A 24,664-nucleotide genomic window follows, 5' to 3' on the forward strand; every position below is an offset into this window, starting at 1 on the left:
ATGCCTACGGTGAGCAGACATTCACGGGCAACGGAAACAAACATGTTAATCACAGCCCTGCCGAATGTCCTGCTGACTCAAAGAGCAACGCAACCAACACCTTCACAAAATAGCATCTCAACACGGCACCAAAACACTACTCTGCTGCACATCAGACTCGTGCGTCTACAACAAACGGGTTATGCCGCAAATCGTGCGTACGTTGCATTCGCCGTTGCCTTGCCGTTGCTCAATCCTTCCTCCTACTCTCGGTCCCGACTCCCCAACCCCTACTCCTCGCCCAACAAGTAGTCTCACTCCACCTGTCACATCGTCTGCCTGATCATCTCGTCACCAATATCCTCACAGAGTCACAGTAACACAGACTCGTTCGCGCATGGCCCTGCGGAATCATTGTGCCACCAATCATGAACGGAAAAGGGGGCCTCTGCGCTTGAAACAAGCTATCACCTTGACGCAAAACGTGCACGAGCAGCATCAGATATACCAACCCTGAGGGCGTAGTCCGTACGTATGCGAAGCATGGGAAAGGAAAATGGTCATAGTTTGCACGGGTGATTGTTCGCCTTGGGTTAATTCACACACGCTCGATCGGTTTGGATCATCTTATGTAGTCATGTCGCTCAAGCTAGAATTAATCGGGGTATGTATGGGCAAGCATATTGATGTTTGTGTTCTAGATGTGGTGTCGAGTTTCGAGCCGGACCAGCAGGTTTCGCAAGCTTTTTTGCAGTGTCTAATAACTGCCTTGTGAGGTTCTGGGCCAATGGCCACTCCACCACGCCCAAAAGATCCTTTGAGGAGGTCTTCACTGGGCCTTCAGAGGTATATTTCTTTGAAGGCAGATATTTAATTATATATTAGTGAATTTCCAAATAAAGTTACAACAGCAGTCCCAGGTTCTATAGTGTAGCGGTCATCACATCGGATTCTGATCTTCCTGTCAGAAGCGATTTCCGGGAACCCCGGTTCGATTCCGGGTAGGACCTCTCATTTTTCTTTTTGTATATATATATATACACACTTCTTTGCCATCTTCATGGCAAGGGCTCCAAATCTTCTTTGTATTTTTGACCTCCATTACCCCTCTATTTTCGAAGACCTCCCAGGCCCTCTCCTAGAGAAGATAGAACCACTCAGGTACAAGCCCTCTCTAGAGTTAGGCATGGCAGTAAGGCCTCCAATCACCAACCAAAGTTGAGGAGCCGTTCCAACGAATTTTGACGACCTCGATAGCCCTTTCTCTCTTTTACTGTCTGTTTCGGACGAGCTGTGATAGCACCTCAACCCTCTTTGCCTCTAGACGAGGTTTCTTTAAGAGATGGCGGGTATTAGCGACGAAGCAAAAGGCTTCTCCACAACTAATGCCTCTAATCCAACATCTTTCAGATTACACAGAATAGATGCAACTGCGCTTTCTTTCACAGATCATCTTTACAGAGTCTGTGTTCCGTTCCTGACTGGAGCTTACAGTCATTCTCCAATCGCAGAATGATACCCTAGTGGAACCGGTTCGGTAGTTCTCTCAGTGCTTAATAAATTTCCACATCACTAGACTTTGGACAGCGACGAACGATAGACAATGAAATTCAATTCGAGCGATCTATCCCAAGAATCCCATGCATTATTGCAAAGAAAAGCAAGCGCAAGACTCCTCATCTTATCGCTCCCGTGCAAGTAGCATGAGGCCAATACACACACCCTAGCACATGTACATGAAAGCCCAAACTGCTTACTATACAACCCCATCCATCGTACACCATCATGCTGCCACCTGCCCACTCATACATCCTCATCACTTTCATCCCCGAGCAACTCCCCCTCATCCTCATCCACGACCGCATAGTTGCCCCTCCCCCTGGCAAAACTGCTCCTAGATGTATACCTCTGACCCACATACCCGTAGCCGCCACCAAACCGGCTACTCACCGCCCTCCAGACACTGGTCACCACAAGCGGTATCGCCGCAACGAGCGCCACCAGCCCGGAAATCGCAGCCACAGGCCAGCTGACCCAGGGGCTCTCACTATACGACGTCTCGCCGAGGCGAATGCGGCCAAACTTGCCATCCCAATTCCTCCAGACGTAGTATCCGATACCACCCGCCGCAACGAAGGGAATGACGACAGCCATGAAGATGCCAAACCCGGAGATGCCGTGTTTCTTCCGGTACTCTTCTTCGTAGCCGGGGCAGGGTTTGGATTCAATCCGGTCCATCTCTCTGCCTTCGCAGGTCGAGATGGGGATTTTGCGGTAGCCTGTGACAGTCCAGTATTCTTTGACGCCCTTTTCTTTGCAGACCTCTTGCGGGTCGGGCGGGTTGAGGCCGGGGATGAGTTTGCACTCGCCGCCTGGTTGGCGCTCGTAGTTGTAGTCGCTGTCACTGTTAGCCTGATATCGGCTTGCTCGAGGTTGCGCGACATACCACTCATAGTCGCGCCGGGTGCAGGTGCAGTTCCGGGCGATGTTATGAAGATGCGTGATGATTTCTCCGTTCCTACACTTCACCCCGCGCTTCTTGCGATGGTACTGTGCCACATGTCCGAACAAGCACTCTGGGTCATCGAGATCTCCTTGCATAGGATGCTGCGGGCTCCATAGGTCGTAGTCGCCACTCGTCGCGTCCTCTTCTTTCAAATCGCACTTCTCCTGGAACTCTTCCAGCCCAGAAAAATCAACGTTGATGGTCACGAGTTCTCTAGCATCTCTACCCCAGAGTAGGAAGTTCAGCGATGTATCGCTCGGGACTGTCGATATGGCATCGACCTGGATGGCATGTTCGTTGAATTGGTAGGAATTCCAAGTCTCGCCTGAGTCGAGCGAGTAATACAGATCTTTGGTATCTTTTCCACGATGCACGAGAACAATGATGGAGCCTTGGTCACCGAATTCCCAGGCGTAGTTCCCCTTTTTCACTTCCTTCCAGGTGACACCGGCATCCGTGGTCATGAACGTCGAGGCCTCTCCAAATGTGCCTAGGGACCTGCCGACGTTGCCGACACCAAGCATGATGCCAACAGCTGTAGGCGAAGAGAAAGTCTCCCTGGGATCGCCGCGCTCGGTGTAGCCATGAACATGGAGAGAGCATACGTCCTTATCTCTGACGTCGCAGTCGTAAGGTTTGTTCTCCGAGTCTTTGGCAGGAGCCTGAAGGGGCTGCCAATCCACACCGTCGTTATGGGTGATCAGCGTCCTTTTCTCCTTTTTGGAGCCGCCATTAACGGCATCCACATTGGCAACCACATTAGCAAGCGCAACACCCTCTATACCCTGCATCTTCTCAAAGTCGACATAGCCATCGGTGTTTCGATTGACATTGGGAAGGCTCATTACGTAGGATGTGCCGTTGCTGTTACTCTTGATGAGGGCGCCATACTCTTGATCGCGACGTGGGTTGACAGTAACGTGAAGGAATATCGCATGTGTCGAGCTGTCGAGGACTGTGTACGCCGTCTGGTGGTCCACCACAAGCTTGGGCGGGAACTTCGCATCCGCGAATGTCTGTCCGTCGAGACTCGCGTCTAGTTTCAGAGATTTACCATCATCTCCCTTCGTTGCGACGACGATAAACTCAGACATGGTCGCGAACTCGACAACCGACTTGAACTTGACATCCTTGTGAGCGAACCAATCGGTGCTGGTGATGAGCTCGAGCGGATTTCCCATCTCTTCCTTTGTATACTGCTCACAGAAGACGAGATTCTTCTCCTTGACCTTGCCCTCTTCTTTCCATACAAATGCACACTTCTTGACGTAGGGCAACAGACGTTTCCATTCCTGGCCGTTATTCTGCGAGACAGATGCAACAGTGTGACACTTTGGATCGGATGGCCTCTTGCAGTCCTCGCCTCCGACCCATATCAGCCAGTCTGATTCCTCACTTCCAGAGTGGAATTGCATGATCTGCAGCATTTGGGTGTTCGGCATATGCGGAGCTTTGAAGTCGTGCGTGCTGTCCCGCATCAATCGATCTTTGGAGTAGTAAACCTTCTCCGTACCCGTAAGGAGGTAAACGTAGTCGTTATTGTACTGGTGAGGGTAGATGGCTACGATGTCGTCATCAACAGCTCGCTTCCATTTCTTCCCATGGTCGTGAGTAACCCATGCCTCTCGTTCGCTCGTGAGCATGACCACGGTCTCGTCGCTGTCTTTGCTTTGCGAACCGCGCTCGAGATAATAATATTCCCGGAAATTGGAACCCTTGAACGTTTCCTTCGCATGCGTGATCTTGCCACTCGCCGGGGGTTTGGAGCTTTCTTTGCAGTCGCGCTCCACCTCCTCATCTTTCTTCGTTTTGCCCTTGCACTGGTTACCAGGAATCTTCCTCCAACCGGATGGGCCTTTGTATGTCTTCTCGTCACCTTTGCATGCGCCTTTTGGAAGCTGCAGAGCTGCAGATGGCTTGCACTCCTTGTCTTTGCCTGATCCATGCGGGGTGAAGTTAAAATCGCATTCGTAGTCAAGAACCTCATCACAGTCACAGGGCTCGAATCGAGGAAGCGGCTCTTGGAAGTCCTCATCCACGAAGCAGTCAGCATCCCACTTCCTTCTTCGGAAGAACTGCTTGTGGCCCATAACGCAAGTTGGTTTGCCGTCCTTGTCTACGCGAGCCGCCCACTCTTCAAAATCTTTGTCTTTGCACTTATCTTCATGTAAACCCGCAAAGTCAAGATGGACTGTCACGAACTCCCTGCCTCCGCCCTTCTTTGCCCTGGTTCCGTAGAGAATGAATTTGAGGCTGGTCGAGTCGGGAGTAGTAGTAAGCTCGCGCGCGCGAATCTTGAAGTCGAGTTCGATCTTCTTCCACGAGTCCTCGCGACCATGCTTGAGCGAATACATTATCTTGTCGGTCTCGCCTTCATCGTACACCGCAACCAACACGGAGCCCTGATTACCGAATTCATATATGTGTGCTGACTCCAAAGCCAGCTGCCAGGTAACACCTGCGTCATCGGACACCCAAAGATCGCCGTCTTCGTACTTGCCCAAGTGCTTTCCCGTATTGCCCACACCCATGACCACGCCGGGGGCAGGAGTGGAGAAGACTCGGCCGCTATTGCGTAGATTGGTGACGGAGTGCAAGTGGAGGTCCTTATCACTGCCTTTGACCTTGAGGCTCTGAAACGTTCTTCCGTCGTCAAAACTGATCGCTGAGCGCAGCTTCTTCGGTGTCAAAGGGTTCTTGACTTCATCTGCGTTGTCTACAAGGTTTACCATAACAATGCCTTGGATATTGGATATCTTTTCGAAGTCAACGTATCCGTCCTGGTTGCGGTTCGTATTTTCCACGTTCTTAGTGAAATAAGTTCCATTGGAATTGCTGGTGTAGAGGGAACCGATATAAGCATGGCTTGACGTCATGACATCCACTTGTATGCTATAGTTTGTGGATTCCAGGATTGTATACGCGTTCTCTTCAATCTTGCCTTCGCCAAACTCAGCCCTGTGCCACACATCGGTGTCGTCTGTAACATAGAGGGCCAGTTCGTTCGAATGATCTGACTTTGCCGCGGCCACTATGTAGCCTTTGACCGAAGCCATGTTGGCCATTCCCGACACAGTGCGACCAGAAGACATGACGGGCTCATGCTCGTCCCCATCATCGAAATATTTGTCGGAAATGAGCAATCTGAAGTCTTTAGAGCGGTGCGAGAATTTCCCTGTTGTTATACAGAGTACGCGATTGTCGTATTTGTCGCTCTTGTCGTTATCGAGCAAGAAGCGATCTGTGCCCTTTGCCCATATACACATTCTGCGGTCGTCGCGGAGGAGTTTCGGCTTGGACTTGAAGCCGTCTTCAGTATAATACGTCTAGCTATGAGTTAGTTCATTCCGTTTAGGCAGGTACAGCTCTTCCGAACATGCTTACCGCGCCGATACCACTCATGATGTCCTCCTCCCCATGATAGAGTAACTTCTTATTGTCCGTCGCATGAAAGCTCACAGGTATTGACCATGAGGGTCGGTATTTGGTGGTAAACTCGCGCCATGATTTCCCGCGATCGTATGTAATATAGTGTTTTGTGTTTCCAAACGCTACGGCGACCTGCTTGTCAAAAGGATTCTTGATAATCACCCCCGCCTCAAAGTCCAGCTTCACCCACTCCTTCCCAGCATCTTCGGTTCGGTGAACCACTCCGGTCTCAAACTCGGTGGCTAGTGCGACTTCCGAGTCCTCGAAATAGAATAGATTTACAAGCTCGTTGTCGAATGTCCTCACTTCTACGACGGGCTCGTCTTTCTTCCCAAAAGCCGTAGACGCCAATGCCAGCAGGGCGGGCAGCAGTATGCCCTTAGCAAATTTCATGATGCATAGGAGAGGTCGAAAAGCGTTGCGAGGAGCGGGTGGTAGGGCGATATGATTTCTGACAGCTGGCTGCTTCGAGCTTCACAGCCTCGACGCGAGAGGCGAAGGCCCCAAGCTTGGCGGTCCTGACACGGATGCGGCACGCGGCTGAGGCGTCAAAGGTACAGCAGGGAAATGGTGCAAGTTGTGGAGGTCCCAGGAAAAGTGTGGAATAGCCTGACGGTTGCGTAGATGCCTGGAAGGGGAGGAAAGATGGTAGATAGCTGAAGGCGGATGTCTGGCATTGAGTTACGGGAGCAGTTAGTGGCGCGGCACGCTTTCCCTAAACCGGCGACCTGCACGGTCTTAAAATAACCTCAGCCCTGCATGTACTATGTATCTCTCCTCCGGCCAGGGGCACACATACTTCAACACATACGAAACAGTATGTTACTTTGGGCATGCTACGATTTCCACGTCACTGCTTCTAACGCCAGTCGTACGTTTCATTACTGGATGTCCAGACAGGGGACGTTCAGTTCACACGGAAGATCACGATGCAGCCCAAAGAAGGTCACTTAGAGTCAGCATGTTAAAGACAGGCTGTTGTTGAGTATGAATACGTTGTAGCCATCGTAGGTACGTGACCTATCATCCAATCCAATCATAAATACATGTGCCAGATGACAGCGCCAACTCTGCATGTTATGTCCCAGCGAACACCTGACACTCCAGGTAAGACTACTAACATGTTGCATCTCGAAACGCCGGCGGAGCCTATGATCCGCGAACGCCCCCATAATGATTATCATACCGCCATGCCGCCGGAAACCCGTACAATAGCGGAGGAAATCGCCCCCGCCAGATTATGCCTGTCCACAGAAGATCCACCTTGGACGCAGATATCGGGAAACGGCAAGAACATAAAACCAATTGAGAATCGATGATGAGGGTATCCAGAGAGGAAGTAAGTCTAAAAATGAAGGCGTCCTGTATCAAAGGAAGAACCGGGAAGGGGTATGCGGACGGGATATCGTGGAAAGCGACAAGAGTTTATCAGCGGCCAGCCAGCGCAGGTGTCACAGCACCAAGGGAGCTTCGTTGAGTCAGCGGTGGGCCTCGAACAGCATTGGGCGGCAGTGGTGGAGGGCCAGAATTTATGGCTGCCCACCTCTGGCCGTAAGACTCTTCCATCATGGGCTCTCCTGCCGGACTGGAGAGAACATGAGCATTACCACCGTAAGCTTCCCTTGTGATGCCAACAAAGTTCCGAGGGTGAGGAGCACTTGCGGTATTGTCTCCGTACTGGAGTTGTTCCCCAGGATTTCGCTTCATCTGTAAGACCGGTGATATCGACTCGCCTGCGCGGCCGTTATGGAGCCCGGCACCGGCCGTTGAAGACGGGGGATTGGATGTAGCATCAATCGTAGAAGCTGAGCCATTCGGGGCGTGAATGTCAACCATACGCCGCTGCCCAACAGGAGTCTGATATGTCTGATTCGGTGTTCGCGTGGAACCCATGGCGAGATGCTGATGGATCGGATGGTGTGGGTTCGCCCACGGTGTCTTCTCGATGAACTGTTCTTCGGCTGCGGCCTCCTCTACTGTTGCCGTACGTGCATATGACCGTACCAAGGGTATGGGATGAGGAGGAGGGCGAGTTATAATCTGTACAAAATAGTCTGAGTGCTCAGGTCACCAAGGAGAAGCAGGCGCAACAGCTTACCTCCATTTTGCGTAAATCTCTCTCCACCTCCGAGGGGCGCGCAGGAGTGAGCGCAGGCGCGCAAGGAAAGCCTACATGCTTTCCAACACCAGCGAGAACGGAAACCTCCAGATTGTATGCAGCTTGTTGTCGAATCCGCTCCGATTTCTTTTCGGGCATCCGCATTCCGTAGTCAACCTCGTCGGCTCCAAACTGTCGACGTCCTTTCTGAAGTTCATACATCCGATGGTTGCAGTCCGCAATTGCATCTTCACGAATCTTCCGAACCTGCTGGAAATATTGACTGTGGAGCTGATGCCGAATCGCAATCGTCTGTCGCTTCAAGCATTCCATCTTGTACTTCATCAACGTTCTCTCCTGAGCGATTTTCTCCGCTCTTCGCTCGTCTATGCCTCGTATGCAGGCCAGATAATCAGGGTGGATGCAGTGCGGCTGTTTCATCATCTCTAGCTCCAGTTCGCAGCGAGCGATGTCTTCTTCGACCATCCTAGCTAATATTAGAGGCGATGCGCAGAGGCCATCTTCTGAAGACTCACTTTGCTCGGAATATTTTGAACTTCTTCTCTATCTTAGCGAGCTCATCGATCGCGTTCTTCTTCCTCGCAGCTGCATTGCAAAGGTCAGTTTCCTGCGCATGCACTTGACAGTTCAAAGGGACGGATACCTTCTTCATCAAGAGACGACATATCCTCGTCGTTATCCGCATCGCCAGGTGCCTCTTCTGCTTCAGCCAGAATGGCCTCTGTAGTCAATGCCTCTAGCTTGCGCTTTCCTCTTCCCCGACCTTTCCGGGATTTTCCCAGCTTAGCAACAGTTGCTAACTCACTGACAGCCTCAGCTGCTACCTCAGCTTGTTGCTCCTCAAGCTCCATGCTTTCTTGCGCAAGCTCAGAGATGTGCTCTTCGGCATTGTCCAACTCCTCGTCGACGTCGGCTTGTTCGGCGTCAGCAGTCGCTTCCGCGTCTTCGACGAAGCCCATTTCTTTGCTGGTGTTACTCCGCTTCCTGGACAGCTCGCCTGTATCTTCTTCGGCGGTACCATCCTCACCGCTGGATCGCTTCCGCTTTTTTCCTGCCAACTCTAAGCTAACAGCTTCGGTAGCAGCAAGAAACGAGAGTGTATCGAGGGCTGTATTTGCCGAGCCGGACCCCGCTGGTTCCATGGCGACAGTCGGTGAGGCGGGAGTGGATTCGCCTTCGTCGATAGCGGTCGATTGGGCCAACTTACTCGGGGTACGTTCATATGGCAGCTCCGACGCAAGCGAAGCACCCGTTGCGGTGCGGTTCAGTCGTCGAGGGGTGTTGTCTAAGCGTTCGGTTTCCGCTTCCGAGTCATCTTCGCTCAAATCTTCAACGGGAGGAGCTCGAGGAGTGGGCACAGAGTGATCATCGGAAGCATCTCCCAGTTCACTCAAGCTGCTAGAGCCATCTTCTCCGTGGTGTTCGAGTACAGCGCCAGTTGTCATTGCTGGCTCACCCACCGCTGTGGGCAGAGCCACTGGATGGGAAGAGGGGATAGAGGACAACATGGTTGCTGCCCTCACCGTCTCACTTTCCGCATCATCAAGGTATAATGTATCGGCTGCGTCGGTCGGTTCATTCGGGATGGTCGCGAAGTTGGCGGAGAGAGAAGGTCGGCGGGATGGCGAGATGGGAGAGACGGGCGATGGGGAGCGACGGAGCGGGGTCTCAATGGTAGATTTGGAGTTGTTACCTGCACGGAGATGGTGTTAGTCCCTGACGCTGGGCTGGTGCTGTGATGTCAGGAAGCTTTGCTCTGCTCAGGCACTGCCAAAGCCCTCGTCGCTGTGAGAGCTCCTCGGCGTCGCCGGAAAAAGCGATACAAGCATCTCTCAAGTGATGAACTAGAACGAACTGGGCGCCGCAAGATGAAATCTAATCCAGGAAATGGCTTACCGGTGATTTCTGAAGCCTGGGCGCTCGTCTCGGGAGCCGTTCTCGACATGCTCCTCCTCGCCCGCCGCAGCGCGCTCATGGTGCTGCGCTCGAGCGGAGCCCAAGGTCGAAGGTCCCTCCGTTGTCGGGAGAAGTGCTGAGCTTCGCGTGGTAACTGCAGGCAAGCGTGTGGCGAGTCAAGGCGCAGCTACCATGCGCAGCGGTGGACCAAGGTACAGAGGCAAGCGTGCGAAAGATGTGTATGCTCGTCGGCGGGCTGGCGGGCGGCGCACTGTTGAATGGCCATTGCCGGATGACCCGGTTAGCAGGGATTCGCGCGCTGACGGAGTTTCTGTTTTTCCGAAGGTGCTGCCAAACCGTATCAGGAAAAGCCGAGATTGTTTTCTGGATGCTCAACCAAAAACTTCCTGCACACGCCGCGCAAGAGTAGGAAAACGTGTAGTCGGATCATGGGTAAATCAACGAGCAAACGCGGCGATAAGGCAGCCACACAAAAGGCCTCGACGAACTCCTTTATCCCTGTTGACGCAAACGCATTGGACAGCAATCTTTCCTCGCTGTTTGCAAGCAGTGTACGTAGCATGCGAAGCTGTTAGGGCAGTCAAACCGCTGACGCAGTCTCCAGCTTGGACCAGTGAAGCCACCCCCAAAGTCTCGGTACCAAGATCTTTCGACGAAGCGCAACGTGGAACAAGCAACCGAAGGACAGGACGACGAAGACGCGGCTGAGAGCGGGGAGGATGATGAGGAAGAAGAGGACTCAGAATCATCTGATGTAGATGATAACATAGATGGCGATGGTGCAGACGCGACTGCTGAATCAAGCATGGCCTCCAGCGACGTGGGCGGGGACGAATCGGAGCCTGAGGACATTGAGTCGGATAATGAGTTGGTTCTAGCCAAGGTGCGGGAGTCTTTGCTCACTGGAGAGCAAAACCAGTCCAATAAGAAGCGGAAGCGTTCTACGAAGGAGGAGGAACTGGAGGATGTGTACATGCAGAAGTTGGCCCGCGAAGAGGCCAAAGAGGAGGAGAAACGCAAGAAGAAACGGAAAACCGAAGGAACGCAGGAAGAAAGTGATGGCGCCAGTGAGGAGGATTCTGAGGAGGAAGGTTATACTATCCCAAAACACGAAACCCAGATGGGCTCAGATGATATGCAGGAGCTTGAGAAGGCGGCTCGTACTGTGTTCCTGGGCAATGTATCCAGCGAGGCAATCACGTCCAAGTCGGCCAAGAAGACGCTGATGCGCCATCTCTCTTCCTTTATCGATGATCTGGCAGACAACAAGCCTCCACACAAAGTAGAGTCTCTGCGGTTCCGGTCGACCGCATTCGCGAGCGCTCTTCCGAAGAAAGCCGCATATGCCAAGAAAGAGATTCTGGATGCCACCACGAAGAGCACGAACGCATACGCTGTTTATTCCACGCAGTTAGCCGCTCGCGAAGCTGTCAAGAGGCTGAACGGGACCATAGTGCTGAACCGCCACCTTCGTGTTGACTCCGTTGCCCACCCAGCTAAGACAGATCATCGCCGCTGCGTTTTCGTCGGTAACCTCGGGTTTGTTGACGACGAAAGCAAGATAAATCCTGATGAAGGTGATAAAAAGAAGAAAAACAAACCCCCGAGCGACGTTGAAGAGGGACTATGGGTACACTTCAGCAAAGCGGGCAAAGTGGAAAGCGTCCGCGTTGTACGAGATGCCAAGACCCGTGTCGGCAAAGGCTTTGCGTACGTCCAATTCGAGGACGAGAATAGTGTTGAGGCCGCGCTGCAGTTCAACGATCAGAAATTTCCACCATTGCTGCCGCGCAAGTTGCGCGTGGTGCGCGCGAAGGCCATTAAGCGAAAGGAAAAGAAGCCCGCCCAATCGGCGAAAGGTCCCAAGTCGAACGGCGTATACAACGCTAAGGTCACAGAGGAACAGAGGACGAACCGAGGCCGCGCTCGCGCTATGCTGGGTAAAGCTGGCGCAGCGAAATCGAAAGACTTTGTCTTTGAGGGACACAGAGCAAGCAGTAAGCAGGGCAATAGTGGGTTGAAACTTGGAGGGAAGCGGAAGGGAAAACCGACGAACAGGAGTAGCAGGAGGGCTGCAGCATGGAAGAAAGCGGGTGGGAAGGCGTAGCCGAGGAAGGTTGCGTAATTCTCGACTCTGAGGACGTTTTGACTGTTCATGTCTGGAGATCGTGATACCAAGTCCTTAACTCTGCTGAATCGGCCCATGCTCCATGGCCATCGATTAGCAACCTCGTAAGCGCGTAACGGCTGTACTCCTCATTCTTGTTTCTGTGAGCTCGGGATCATATTCTATTTCTCCTGAGGCAATGCAAAGTGGTGAACAGAATCAATGGAATTTTCAATTCTCCCAATCCTATACCCTACCATCCCTTTACATAACTGTAATATCCCGGCAGCCAGTTTGAACACTGCAAAAGCACAATCCACCTGTCAAAGGAACTTCAGGAACTGGACGTTCTTTCGGCTCCAGGCCCAGGATAGAGTTTATCGTTGACTGACTCTGAGGAGAGGAAAAAGCAAGGAAAGATTTCACAATAATTACATGTCCCAAGCTTAGCCATTGTCCAACCGTATAAGCACACCCATTAGTACTCGATATTATGATAATAGATTGATTGAAAAGAGAAACAACAGTGTCCACACTTATACCCTAGGGTATCATAGATTAGGTCCCAAGGGGTGTATGAGGGACTTCGGTGGCCTTCGTCACTTGTTACCCGGGTGATGATGACTAGACTCGATAGTCCGTGCCACAGTATGGCGTCTTTGATGTCCTAGGAATGCTGTCCCCGTGGGTATCTTCCGGCGATCTCATTTCGAACATAGAGATAATGCGTACCGAACTTGTACGCGCACCGCTCCGGCTCTATGACTTCCCCAACCTTCGTGTACCGAGTCTCCAACCACCGTTGCACCCGAGTGGTAAGTCTATCGGTCTCTGAGCCTTTATCTGCAGGCATACAGAAAATTCCCGTTGGTTTTATGCCGTCATGCAAGTCGAGATCGGCAAGAATTTGGCGAATGCAATTACTTGATGCGTCAAATGCCACCACCAAATTCCGCTCATGTCCTGCATCTTTCGGCATCCATGCGTACTGATACAGCCATTCACCGCCTTGTTCGGAAATGTTCAGGTTCTGAGCGAGGACTTCTCCGCCGTCCTGGAACAGCCCCTGATGTAAGTTTTGTCCTCTTCGCTGTAGGATGGGTCGTCGAAGTACACAACCAGGCGCTCTTTTGGAACGCTGTCGAAGTGGGTGAGCATATCGCGAGCTGCAAAATGACGTTCGATAGCGCCCCGCCCAAGGCCCCGTCCTTACTGTTGCGTAGTGGGTGGTGCATTGAACCCAGGCTGAGAAAGAAAATCCTAGTGATGGGAACCCAAAGTCTGCCATATGCATCTGGCATGGGTGCTGACGCCAGAGGGCTTAGATCAAAACCCGGGCTTTCCTTAAACAGCTTTGCTTCACGAGCGCTTGGGTTTGCGAATTGTGCCCTTCCCATGGTAATACTTGTCGTCGCGTGGTCACTCCGAATTTGATCATTCTTGTAGGAGGAACGCGGTCTTTTAAAATATCCCTTCTCTTCGGCCCAGATAGGTTCCAGCCCTGAATCGATGGGTTTTGCTTTACCCTTTAGATAGGGAAGGTAGTAAACAGGGGCCTTATCTTTATAGATTTCTCCTTCCACAGCATACCCTTTCCCGCGACCCCTTGCATCTTCAAGTTCAGCGAAACAATTCGCATGAACTTGTACGGTCAGTTCTCAGGCACGTAAAGGACGCCATTAGCGAATTAAACCAATCTGGGCCTATTTCCTGACATGTTGATGGCGTGACTGACTATGGTGGAAGTTGCAGAGAAACTTCAAAGCGACGAGAACGCAATGTTTGCTCAGAGAAGTCCTGGTATACACTGCTGACGAGTCAACATTGCCATGCGCAACTGATATAAACCGTGACACATATTATCGCATTTGGTTCTCAAAAACATATACCTACACCCACCCCAAGAGATAGAAGAAGCGTATTCAGTACTTACCAGAAGATGGAAATTGATTATAATCAAAGACCAGTCTCTAACGCTTGGGCAGTGGACTCGAGTTTCGCAGGTATATTCTTAGCCTTCCCGAAGTGAAGGTTTTCGATCGTACCGTCAGTTATTGGAAAATAATATGAAGAAGTATTGATGTCACAGTGTTGCAGTGCAGCGGCGGCTTCTTATATACCTCAAGGTCATCCCGAGTTACTTCAGTATTACAGTCATATTTTATGATTCCTCACGAAGCCCTCGAAGCTTGAATCACGTTTGTGACACGATATATGACCATAACAGAGACGAGTTAGGGTACGATTTCCCAAGTCCGCTGTTTACGAAGTTTGTCATGGACTTGCAAATCATATGTATGCGACTTTGGAACCTTTACAACCGTAAAACCCCAAGTAGAATCTGATGGTTGTTTTAGCACGGTAACAACAGGTTATTAGTCAAATAACATGTGTTATCGTGCACAACTACGACTCAGGCTACAATCTTCCAATAGCGTGTTGGTTTTAACATGCCTTCTAGACCTGACTACAACAAAGGACTGCTCTTAGGCAGACAGCTTCCGCTTTCATAACTTCCTGCTCCAAAACTTACAAAATATAATATACCGTAGGCATACTAGACACACGCAGGACATCTAGGTGCAGAGTATACAGAAATCTTCCTTCTACATATACTGCATCTCTGCTGCGAGATTTAGCAGCGCTGATAGCAAGTGACTTCACCGAATGCTCCAAGCTTGAATGTTCTCAACTTCCTATGACACCGAGCACTGTCAGCACGAGCGATGAATCGCCAAATTATTCTTGTCAGGAGAGTCAAGTCACTTGTGCCTAGAGTTGAGCAATCGCATCGCGGGAAGACATGCCATGCATTTCCCCCACACACACTTCTCACCCCCTAACTTCCATACCGTTCTTCTAGCCTCACGCCCAGATAGGACCTTCACGTCGCCATTCTCTGCAATCACGCTTCTCACTGCGGTTAACCGCACCTCAACTCATCTCGAATTCGATCACAGTACTCAAACAAATGAATGAAGATTCGATCCTATTACCCACGCCATCGCTAAAGCTGTACTCATACAACAGATAGATCCAGAACATACTGAACAAATACCCGGATAACCTATCGAATCAATCCCGGTGTGCGACAAAGGAAATACCCCAGCGGGTTACGGCTGAAGAGCCATCCCTCTGTCTGTGTAGACGTCCACATTAATCATTCCCTCATCCTCCTCCCTCCATAGAAAAACCAAAAGGAAAAGACAAAACAATGAAAGCAAATAACACCGTATCCATAATTCATACAAAACAAAATTCGTATCCGTTGTCGTCGCTCCAAGCAATCGATGATGTAAAGTTTCGTCCACCATCTCATGACCCGGTCACGGAGCAGGCAGAAAAGCGTCAATAATGAAGACCTTCAGACCCCCCGATCTTCCAGCCCATTGTTGACACTGTCTCCCACCTGACCGAACAGGGTGGCGAACCTCATCCCATCTTTTCATTTTGATGCCGCCAACAGGAAAACTCCTTCTCAACCCCCGCCTCGCCGCTCAGCACGGCCCCTTAAGAGCTATGCTCCTCTACTTCCCACCGCCTAGCAAGCCACCCACAATGGGCAAACCGCTGGCACCGCCACCTTTCCTCTTCTCCTTCTTCCCGCCAAGTGCCTCGCTGATACTTCCCAGACCAAGACTACCGAGCAACTTCTCGATGCCCAGTCCACCCAGAAGCCCATTGACAAGACCGCCAAGACCAAGGCCATTGAGCAATCTACCCACCAAGCCCAGAACACCGGACAAGAGCAGGCCAACAGCAGCGATAATCTGGAAGAGGGGCTCGGTGAGCAGGGCCCAGAGCGGGTTGAGCTTCTTCTTCGCATGCGGCATATCTGCAATCTTTCTTTTGGCGTTGTCAATCGTGGTGACGACCGTGGTGGTGATCTCCTTGAGGGCGTCCGCGAGGCGATACTCTTCGGGTGTGGCTTCGCGGGTCTGAGAGCGGCCCTTTGCTTGGGAAGCGATGCGGCCGTCCGGATCCAGGCCGCGAAGAGAGCCGTTGCACTCTTGGAGGATGCGGCCGGCTTCTTCGATCAGGGGCTTGACGTTGTTGACCAGTTCTTCTTCGTCGAGTTCATCCCGGGGCGTGCGGTCGGCTTGTTCAATGTACTGCGCTGACGTTAGTATGAGTGAGAGATGGAGGGTGGAACGAGTTGCATACTTCAGTGATCTGCTTGCAGATGGGCTGGACGCGCTCGAGCGTCTGCTGGCAGATATTGGCCATCTTGTTGGCCAACTCAGCATCCTCGCGCTTCTGCTTCTCCTCCTCCGTCTCTCCTTCTTCCTCTTCGACAATGTTCTCCAGCAAGGTCACCTCGCCAACCTTGTTGCCGTCATTATCAACAACGTAACCATTGTCATCGATCTCAAGACCAGCGCAGTGGCCAAGGTCTCCAGCAGTGAGACGGCCAATGAGATCACCATTCTGATCGCGGACCTCACCATCCTTGTTCACACGCAAACCAGCCATGGGGTTGATGCGGCGCTCCTTCTCTTCAGGCTCCCAGCGTTCAGCCTTTCCGATGGTGTTGCCGTTCTTGTCGGTGATGTCACCATCTTCATCGACCTTGTGGCCAACCAGTTTCTTGAGATCACCCTCGATGACACGACCAACGATGGTGCCATCGGGCATCTGAACCGTACCATCTTTAGCGACGGTAGCGTTATCGAAGCCAGCGAAGGCGCCCTCAGGTCCGGACGGGGCACCGTGGACCAGCTCTGCGCGCCCAATAACGTTGCCAGCGTCGTCCCAGATCTGGCCTTTTCCGTCCACCTTCTTGCCAATCATGGATTTGAGGTCACCCTCTGCGACGCGGCCGAGGATAGTCCCACTGGAGTTAACAACGTTCCCAGCTTTGTTGACCGTGCAGCCGGCGAGCGCACTGAGGTCAATCTCTTCGGGCTCCTCCTCCTCATAACGCTCAGCGTGGCCCTTGACATTGCCATATTTGTCGATTATGTCTCCATCCTCATCAACCGAGAGGCCTACCAGGCGCTTGGCATCGCCCTCAGTAATCTGGCCAACCCTGTTGCCCTCAGCATCCTCCACAAAGCCATCTTTAACCACGCGGAGACCCTCCAGTCCGGCGAACGGGCCTTCCTCGCGAGTTACACGCTGGTTCTCAGGTATGAGCTCACAGCGGCCCACGACCTTGCCGGTGTCGTTGTGGATCAGACCCTCACCGTCAGACTTACGCCCGGCCAGTTCCTTTGGATCGCCTTCGACGAGGCGACCGATGGGAATACCTTTATCATCGACAAGGTATCCCTGCTTATTGAGAGTGAGGCCGTCAAGAACCGACAAGTCTTCGGGGATTTCTTCCTCTTCCTCGATGGGTTCGGCATGGCCCTTAACGTTGCCGTACTTGTCAAGGATATCACCATCCTCATCAACGGCGAGGCCAACGAGGCGCTTGGGGTTACCCTCAACCACAGTCCCGACAATGTTGTCGTTCTCGTCAGCAACCTGTCCGTCTTGAATGACGCGCAGGCCTTCCAACCCGGAGAAGGGGCCTTCAGGCTTCGTCTCGCGCTCCTCAGGCGGGATAAGCTCGACACGTCCGATGACCTTTCCGGAGTCGTTCCAGATCTGACCTTGACTATCAAGCTTCTTACCGGCGAGCTCCTTAGGATTCCCTTCAACAAGGCGAGCAACTGGCACGCCTTCACTTCCGATAACGTTACCCTGCTTGTTGACAGTTAGACCTTCGAGCGAAGACAGATCCACGGCTTCAGGTTCCTCGATTTCTTCTTCAGGTTCTTCGTAACGCTCGGCATGACCGACAACAGAGCCTTTCTTGTCGAGAATGTCTCCATCTTCATCGACTGCACGACCGACAAGCTTCTTGGCGTCACCCTCAACGACCTTGCCGACACGGTTGCCGTTCTCATCTTCAACAAAGCCATCCTTGACAACGATGAGGCCTTCAAGACCAGCAAATGGAGCTTCTTCTTCTGAGACCTCCACAGGAACAGTCTTGGCACGTCCGATGACATGACCCTTGTTGTCCCAGAACTGACCCTCAGCGTCGCAGGTGACTCCCATCTTGGAGAGCTTCTTAGGGTCGCCCTCAATAAGTTCACCGACAATGGTGCCGCTGTCATCGATGAGCTTGCCGGCCTTGTTGACGGTGAGACCCTCAAGAACAGAGAGTGGTGGGAGGTTCTCCTCTTCGACTTCTTCTCCAGCTTCCTCCGCGGCCTCCTCGCCGGCTTCCTCAGCCTCACCGACCTTCTGCTCAATGATCTGAGGCAGAGTCTTGACCTTTCCGATGACGTTGCCATCCTTGTCAAGCACTTCGCCCTTGTCGTTGATCTTCTTTCCGGCACACTCCGCTACGTCGCCCTCTGCGAGCTCGCCGATAGGTTCTCCATCTTCGTTGAGGACCTGGCCCTTCTTGTTGACCTTGAGGCCTTCAAGAATCTCCAGGCCAGGGGTGATCTCAACCTCCTTGACCTCAGGCTTCTCCTCCTCGAGACGCTCCTTCAGCGCCTTCATGGCTTCGAAGGCAGCCTCACCAGAGACGATCTCAACCTTTCCAACGATGTTGCCATCCTTGTCGAGGACTTCACCCTTGTCATTGATCTTCTTTCCAGCGCATTTCTGGACGTCACCCTCCTTCAGCTCTCCAATTTCTTCACCCTCCTCATCCAGCACCTTGCCCTTCTTATTGACCTTCAAGCCTTCGAGAATGCGGATGTCGAGAGCATGGGCGGCAGCCTCCTTCAACTTCTCGGCGCCGCCCTCAGCAAGTTCAACCTTGCCAAGAACATTGCCTTCAGAGTCGACCACTTCACCCTTGTCGTTGACAGTGAGGCCCTTAACAGCGCCAATGTCTCCTTCGGCAAGCTTGCCGACGACGTCACCCTGTTCGTCGAGGACCTCGCCCTTAGAGTTGACTTCCATGCCTTCAAGGGCTTCGACGCCAGGGAGCTCCTCTTCGATTTCGCCGGGGACTTCTTCGGCGCCTTCAACGGCTTCACCAGCTTCAGCAGCTTTTCCAGTAACTCCTTCAGCTAGACCACCCTCTTCCTGCTCTCCTTCCTCCTCTGCCTCTTCTTCACCCTCCTCCTCTTCCTCTTCCTCGCCCTTGCCGAGCGCCTCTGCCACATCAGGATGGAGCTCAGCACGAGCGATGACATTGCCGTCGTCATCAACAATCTCGCCCCTCTCGTTGAACTCCATGCCTTGGATCTCGGAGGGGTCGCCCTCAACGAGTCGTCCGACGAAGTCTCCATCGTCATTGAGAATCTGCCCAGTCTTGTCGGCGGTAAGGCCCTTCAAGATGCTGAGGTCAGGCATCTTCTTCTCGGCCTTTGCCTTTTCGAGCTGCTCCTGAACAGCTTCAGGGAGGAGCTCGCAGCGACCAACGAGGTCGCCGTCGTCATCGAGGATCTCACCATCATCACCGATTTCATAACCAATGAGATCCTCGGCGTCACCTTCAACAAGGCGGCCAATGGGCTTGCCCTCCCTATCGTGAATGATGCCCTCCTCGTCCGTCTCCAGGCCCTTGAGGACGGACAGGTCTGGGGCTTGTGGCAACTCCTCGCCCGCTGTCTCTTCAATGGATTCTGTGACTTTGCCGGTTCCCTCCTCTGCACCCTCCTTGACCTCCTCCGCAGCCTCTTCGGCGGTCTCTTCGGCTCCCTCGCCAGCTTCGCCAGCAGTCTTCTGTGCATCCTCTCCTGCGTCTTCAGCAGCCTTCTTGCCCTTACCGGCAAGACTCGAGGCCCGATCCGCAAGGCCGCGAGCACCGCTCAGAGCGCCCTCCCCCTTTTGCCTACCGGTGTCCGCGGCCTTGCTGGCGGTCTCTGATGTTTCTTCCTCAGTGCCCTCGGCAGTCTCGCCTTCTTCTCCGGCCTTCTGGGTCCCTTCGTCCGCGGTCTCCTCGGCCTCTTCTTCGGCTCCACCTTCAACATCCTCGCCTTCCCCCTCCTCCTCCTCCTCGTCCTTCTTCTGCTCCTCTATCGGCTGTGGCTCCTGCTCTTGAAGGCTCTCCCCGGTCTCAGAGACCTTTTCGGTGGCCTCCTCAGCACCTTCTTGTGCCTTCTCCTTGGTATCCTCAACATTCTTTGGTGCCTCTTCTGCCTTGGGCGCCTCGCGCGGTGGCAGATCAGGGTTCTCCTCTGAGGCTTGGGCCTTGGGGGTTTTGCCCAGCTTTTGAGGGGTCGCCTGAGACTTGCGTCCGAGCTTGGTAGGGGTGCGGGGGGTTTCACCCTTTCCTGCGGCTGGCGACGGCATGTTGGAATGGTGGTCTTTCAGGGGTAGTTTGGAGGCTTTGTTTGTGCGTGGGTCAGTAGTTGATGCGGTGCTTGATATTGATCTAGATCGTATTGAGCGGGGGGAATGTCTGTTTGCTGTTGGGGGGAATGAGTAATAAGCGTATGAGTGGGAAGAGCTAACTGTCATAAATCGGTTGACGATAAATCGGCTTCAATCAGTCCAGGGAACAGCAGTGGGGCTGCTCTTAATTGATTTGTCGAGGAAGGGTCGTCCAGATGACGTATGGATTGAACCCGCTCGCGACGTACTACTGTGTTAAACCAGTAGTCAATGGGTACCTCTCCCGCAGTCTTTGGTAGGGCTGTAAGAGGAAACTTGATTTGGAGGATGATGAGGGCATTGTGCAACCGAGCCGCGAAGCACCCCATGAGATTACATCACTGCACCAGGCTCGAGCGGGGCACCTACTACCAGGAGCGGGAGGCTGCATCAACTGTGGCGTAACATGATGTTGGACCAATCGATGATCACTGTTCCTCAGACTTTGCTGTGTTGGTCTACTGTGTACTGTGAAGGCGAGGAGCTGAGTACACAGTACGTAGGCAGTCCAACTAAAGGCATCCCTGTCAACATTATCGATGTTGGAGTGAACTGATGATGGTTATGGAAATTGAACAGCTTTCCAAACGGTAAGCTAGACTTATTAGTTCAACTCGAAATCGTTAAAGATTGCCACCGCAGGCACACAGTATAACAGTACATAGTACAAGTACCAGTAGAATATCCTGCCCAGGTGGAGACCAAGCGGGTAAGCGGCGGGTGCGTCCCTAGCCATATTCCAAGAGGTTGATAGGGAGTCCAGGCGCATCCCCTTGTCTCGCTGACGTTGCTCATCGGAGGAGGAAGTGGCAAAAATGAGGTCGAGTTACGCCATGATCTGGGAGTCCATCAGCGGCGTCTCAGGTAGTGAGGCAGTGGCTGCAGCTGCCCCTCGCAAGAAAGAGGTTGGAAGAAGGTTTAACGGGATGAACGCGCGATGACGTCGCCTAGCGCCCGAGCCGTTGCCTTGGCGCGCTAAGTCAGAACCGGGGGGCCACAGGGCTCAAACCCCTGCTGGTTTCCACGATCCGCGAAAGTTAACATAACGTCAACCCTCAAAATTTGAACATGCAGTACCAGTACAGTACATGGTCCTTCCGCCCATGCAACACTTGGCTGTCCGGCGATCGAGGGTTAGCTATCGTCATCGGGCATCGGTCATCGGTCCCTGCGTGGATTTGCTCACCCCCACTCTACAATGCCTGCGCGCGTAACAGTAACCTGGGTGCGGGTTCACAGTCTACTCCAGGGCCCATCACCGGTGCCGTTCGTACTCTGTATCGTCTTCCGGAGCAAAAGCACTCATCAATTGAAATGCTCTACCATTCTAATGATCATGGTCCGAACGGGAGAAGGTAGCAACGACCACAGTATGAGATTAGATGGGGATGCCATCACCTCACATTCGGACTGGATCCCATCTGGAATTCCCATCTGTCTTATCGATGGGCTCTGAAGTGGAGTATACTATGGTCCAAACCCACGCTACTCAATCTGCACATAGATCCTGTTATGCGGTCCATCCGCATATTCAACGGTAGTCTCCCTGATCTAGAGCAACGGCACGAAAGGCCTCACGAGCCGATCCAAATCCCTGTCGGGCCATAGTCCTCATGTGGAGTTGGTGTTGATATTATCGCGATCACCTGCAGGAGGAATGCCGCTCTCAGCCCCTTCACCCGACTTCGTTAACCTCCCCCTATGTTTTTCTACCTTTGCGTTTTCTAGCTCATCTTTTGGCGACACCGATTTCCCGCTAACCTTCCTCCACAACTTCCTGTGCCAGCTGTTCTCCCGATGAACAGCATCTTCCTTCGCAGCAGTCGCCGCGAGAATCTGACGTTCCTTCTTTGCGCTTTTACTCTTATCCTTCTCCTCGTCCTTTTTCCTCTTATACTCCTCCGGATGTACAATCTTCATTTCCGCCTCAGCTACATGTTGGACTCCGTGCTTGAACTTTCTCCGCGTCTTCACGTAAGCTTCCAGTCCTACAAGGACCGCGTAAGAGCGCGATATGGACACTCTGGACATGTCAACACCTTGTTCCTCTAAGGAGTGCACAAAAGCACGGAAGTTTTTCGTCGGAGGTCTGTAATGGCCCGAAAGAGGAGAGAGGCGCCGCAACTGTCCATCCTTAATTTTGATGAGGCCAGCGGACGATATCCGTGAGCCGTGGAGGAAGGAGGAATGTTGGAAAGCACCTGACTGTTTGATTCCGATATAAATTCGGAAAGATGTGTCGGCAACCTGGCAGTCAGTCAGCGACACTCAAAAGGGAGCAACCCGAGGGTCTCACATATATCCAGGAATTCGGCTTTACCGAACCTCGGAGCAGATGATTGAGTATCGTTGCCGCGGACACATGTTTCAGTTTCGACAGCCCCTTGGCTTTGTTCAGGTCATGGTTGACATAATGGTCCGCTTCAATCTCTACATCATCCTCGGAATCAGCAGAATCAGAGGACGATTGGGAACTTCTCCGACCGCCTGAACCGTCCACGGCGCCGCCAAGATCATATGCAGGGGTCGGGTCATCCCTAGGGACCACGCCATCCACGCTGTCCTTGTAATCCAAGCTCGTCGTTATCCGCTCCCCGTTCCTCGCCCAACATAGGCGCCCCTCCTTATCGATTTTGACCAAATATTTCATGCGTTCTTCTCGGGAAAGATACCTTACTTGCTCCTTCTCTAACCGCTCTCGAGACACGGTTGGGTGTTCGTAATTCCTCCCAGCACCGTGGTCAAGCCAATAGAAGAAATTCTCTGTGGTATCGGATGACTTCCAAGTATCGTGATATGCTCGGAGATTACTGCCATAGCGATGCTTCGAATCGACCATCTCAAGGAAATATTGCAAGTCCATAACCTTCGCCATCTTCTCGCGCTCGGCTTTGGCTTCCGCCTTCTTCCGACGATATTCCCTCTTCTCCTCGGAATCTATCTCATCTCCATCCGTGGTGTCGTCAGGGTCATCCGCGCCCGCCCGCCTCGCGATAAGGCCTACCCGCTTCCAGTTCTGTCGAGCAGCCTTTGAAGCTTCTCCAGCGCGCTCTGAAGGGTCCGTCGCTTCGCTTAGGGTTCTTTCTCGGCGAGATCTCGCCTGCGTGGTATTTCGCCATTGAGCTTGACACATTTAGTATCGACTGTATGCGCTAATGTTAACATAGAGAGGCTAACCCTCTTTGATAGCCTACAGGCAAGACGACTCAGTTTGGACTGCTCCCAGAATAGGGTCTCTCTCGTACCTCCGACCATCGAGCGCTTGCATCCAATGCCATCCCCGCAAGCTGCCTTCGTTCCCGATAGCCTCGATAGTTCCGCTGTATTAGTTGAGCGGCTTGCTCTTGGTCCATGCTCGTCGTTGTTGTGCTAGGCTTTGCGCCTTCTTTCATGACCCTCCCGCGCTCATGATTATCAGACGGAATCGACAGCTTGTCGCGATCCGCAGAACCAGACATGAGAATATAAATGCCGTTCAAATGCGCAAAGGTCAGCGGGGAGGTGTATGTATTGATGGTGGTCGTGGCTGACATGGCTGAAAACGGGGTGTGGCTGAGCAAGACCTCCCCCGCTTTCCAAAGTCGGCGCTGACGATTGTTTCGGAAGGTGCTGCCGAGAACGGGAGGATTTAGCGTTTGGCTTAACCCTTTACAGCTTAGCGTCGCATACTTTAACAACGTTGTCTAGGTTTACGGGTCCTTGAGCTCGATGGCGACTCAGCTCTTGTTTGAAAGAAGGCTGAACTCAGATGTCTTCAAGTGTCCAAAATTTTCGAACTTGATGGTGCTGGAGTTTTCTCCTGAGCTGGAGAGTACGGTGACCTCCAGGTTCACCTGGCCTCAGCTGGTGCAATAACTGAGGTATTCAGATTCAGTATTGAGGCAACTATATGCATGAAGGTTTGTTGCAAGCCGTTCTCGATGAGAATGGCGAGCTCTGAGTTTCCTTTCGACGTACTGCAGGGCGGTTATAGTTCCATTGGTGAATTGGCCGCATCTATATCGCAGAAGAGCTTTGGTAAACAATGAGGCCTCGGGCGCAACACAGAACCGATTGTCTGCAATGATTAGGATCTTGAAACTTCCTTTTTGTTTTCCATATCTGATGTTCTTGAGATACAAGGGCTCTGAGATCCTCATGGTCTGCAAATCTTGGAATGCTCGAGAGACCGACGACTATGTACATGGCAGGTCGTGCCTTCCCTCCTTGGATGCTTAGTCAGGCGGCACCAACAATACCTGGCTGCCAACCTTCACCTTCACCTTCACCTTCACCTTCA

The 24,664-nt window shown here is 52.5% G+C and overlaps 4 protein-coding genes and 1 non-coding gene across 5 annotated transcripts; 2 read left to right on the top strand and 3 right to left on the bottom strand.

Moving 5' to 3' along the window:
• Positions 1 to 898: 898 nt before the first annotated feature.
• EI97DRAFT_t37 lies at positions 899 to 989 on the top strand. The gene has a single exon. It is a non-coding gene; the product is annotated as a tRNA-Gln (tRNA).
• Positions 990 to 1,574: 585 nt separating this feature from the next.
• EI97DRAFT_432283 (vacuolar protein sorting/targeting protein 10) lies at positions 1,575 to 6,562 on the bottom strand. Its single transcript, XM_033798135.1, has 3 exons — positions 5,870 to 6,562; positions 2,426 to 5,811; positions 1,575 to 2,377 (listed from the first exon to the last, which is right to left on the bottom strand). The coding sequence occupies exons 1-3, from the start codon at positions 6,305 to 6,307 to the stop codon at positions 1,783 to 1,785; spliced, it is 4,419 nt and encodes a 1,472-aa protein (XP_033654941.1). The 5' UTR covers positions 6,308 to 6,562; the 3' UTR covers positions 1,575 to 1,782.
• A 324-nt stretch (positions 6,563 to 6,886) lies between these two features.
• Positions 6,887 to 9,993, bottom strand: EI97DRAFT_432285 (uncharacterized protein). The gene is made up of 4 exons (XM_033798136.1): positions 8,677 to 9,993; positions 8,549 to 8,618; positions 8,013 to 8,499; positions 6,887 to 7,954 (listed from the first exon to the last, which is right to left on the bottom strand). Exons 1-4 carry the CDS (start codon positions 9,539 to 9,541, stop codon positions 7,343 to 7,345), a joined length of 2,034 nt encoding a protein of 677 aa, XP_033654942.1. The 5' UTR covers positions 9,542 to 9,993; the 3' UTR covers positions 6,887 to 7,342.
• A 342-nt stretch (positions 9,994 to 10,335) lies between these two features.
• On the top strand, positions 10,336 to 12,274 carry EI97DRAFT_416252 (uncharacterized protein). Its single transcript, XM_033796885.1, has 2 exons — positions 10,336 to 10,501; positions 10,555 to 12,274. The coding sequence occupies exons 1-2, from the start codon at positions 10,379 to 10,381 to the stop codon at positions 12,055 to 12,057; spliced, it is 1,626 nt and encodes a 541-aa protein (XP_033654943.1). The 5' UTR covers positions 10,336 to 10,378; the 3' UTR covers positions 12,058 to 12,274.
• A 3,203-nt stretch (positions 12,275 to 15,477) lies between these two features.
• Positions 15,478 to 20,512, bottom strand: EI97DRAFT_290206 (uncharacterized protein). Its single transcript, XM_033794440.1, has 3 exons — positions 20,467 to 20,512; positions 16,222 to 20,339; positions 15,478 to 16,169 (listed from the first exon to the last, which is right to left on the bottom strand). The coding sequence occupies exons 2-3, from the start codon at positions 20,302 to 20,304 to the stop codon at positions 15,585 to 15,587; spliced, it is 4,668 nt and encodes a 1,555-aa protein (XP_033654944.1). The 5' UTR covers positions 20,305 to 20,339; positions 20,467 to 20,512; the 3' UTR covers positions 15,478 to 15,584.
• Between the last annotated feature and the right edge of the window lie 4,152 nt (positions 20,513 to 24,664).

The sequence above is a fragment of the Westerdykella ornata genome, assembly GCF_010094085.1.
Source record: "Westerdykella ornata strain CBS 379.55 unplaced genomic scaffold EI97scaffold_7, whole genome shotgun sequence".
NCBI classification, from domain to species: domain Eukaryota; kingdom Fungi; phylum Ascomycota; class Dothideomycetes; order Pleosporales; family Sporormiaceae; genus Westerdykella; species Westerdykella ornata.

Coding starts and splice junctions, on each gene's coding strand:
- EI97DRAFT_432283 (XM_033798135.1), bottom strand. CDS start 6,307: ATGAAATTTGCTAAGGGCATACTGCTGCCCGCCCTGCTGGCATTGGCG. Junction 5,812..5,869: donor TCATGAGTGGTATCGGCGCG/GTAAGCATGTTC, acceptor ACTCATAGCTAG/ACGTATTATACTGAAGACGG. Junction 2,378..2,425: donor ACCCGGCGCGACTATGAGTG/GTATGTCGCGCA, acceptor TAACAGTGACAG/CGACTACAACTACGAGCGCC.
- EI97DRAFT_432285 (XM_033798136.1), bottom strand. CDS start 9,541: ATGTTGTCCTCTATCCCCTCTTCCCATCCAGTGGCTCTGCCCACAGCG. Junction 8,619..8,676: donor GTCGTCTCTTGATGAAGAAG/GTATCCGTCCCT, acceptor TTTGCAATGCAG/CTGCGAGGAAGAAGAACGCG. Junction 7,955..8,012: donor GAGATTTACGCAAAATGGAG/GTAAGCTGTTGC, acceptor TATTTTGTACAG/ATTATAACTCGCCCTCCTCC.
- EI97DRAFT_416252 (XM_033796885.1), top strand. CDS start 10,379: ATGGGTAAATCAACGAGCAAACGCGGCGATAAGGCAGCCACACAAAAG. Junction 10,502..10,554: donor CCTCGCTGTTTGCAAGCAGT/GTACGTAGCATG, acceptor CGCAGTCTCCAG/CTTGGACCAGTGAAGCCACC.
- EI97DRAFT_290206 (XM_033794440.1), bottom strand. CDS start 20,304: ATGCCGTCGCCAGCCGCAGGAAAGGGTGAAACCCCCCGCACCCCTACC. Junction 16,170..16,221: donor TCTGCAAGCAGATCACTGAA/GTATGCAACTCG, acceptor ACGTCAGCGCAG/TACATTGAACAAGCCGACCG.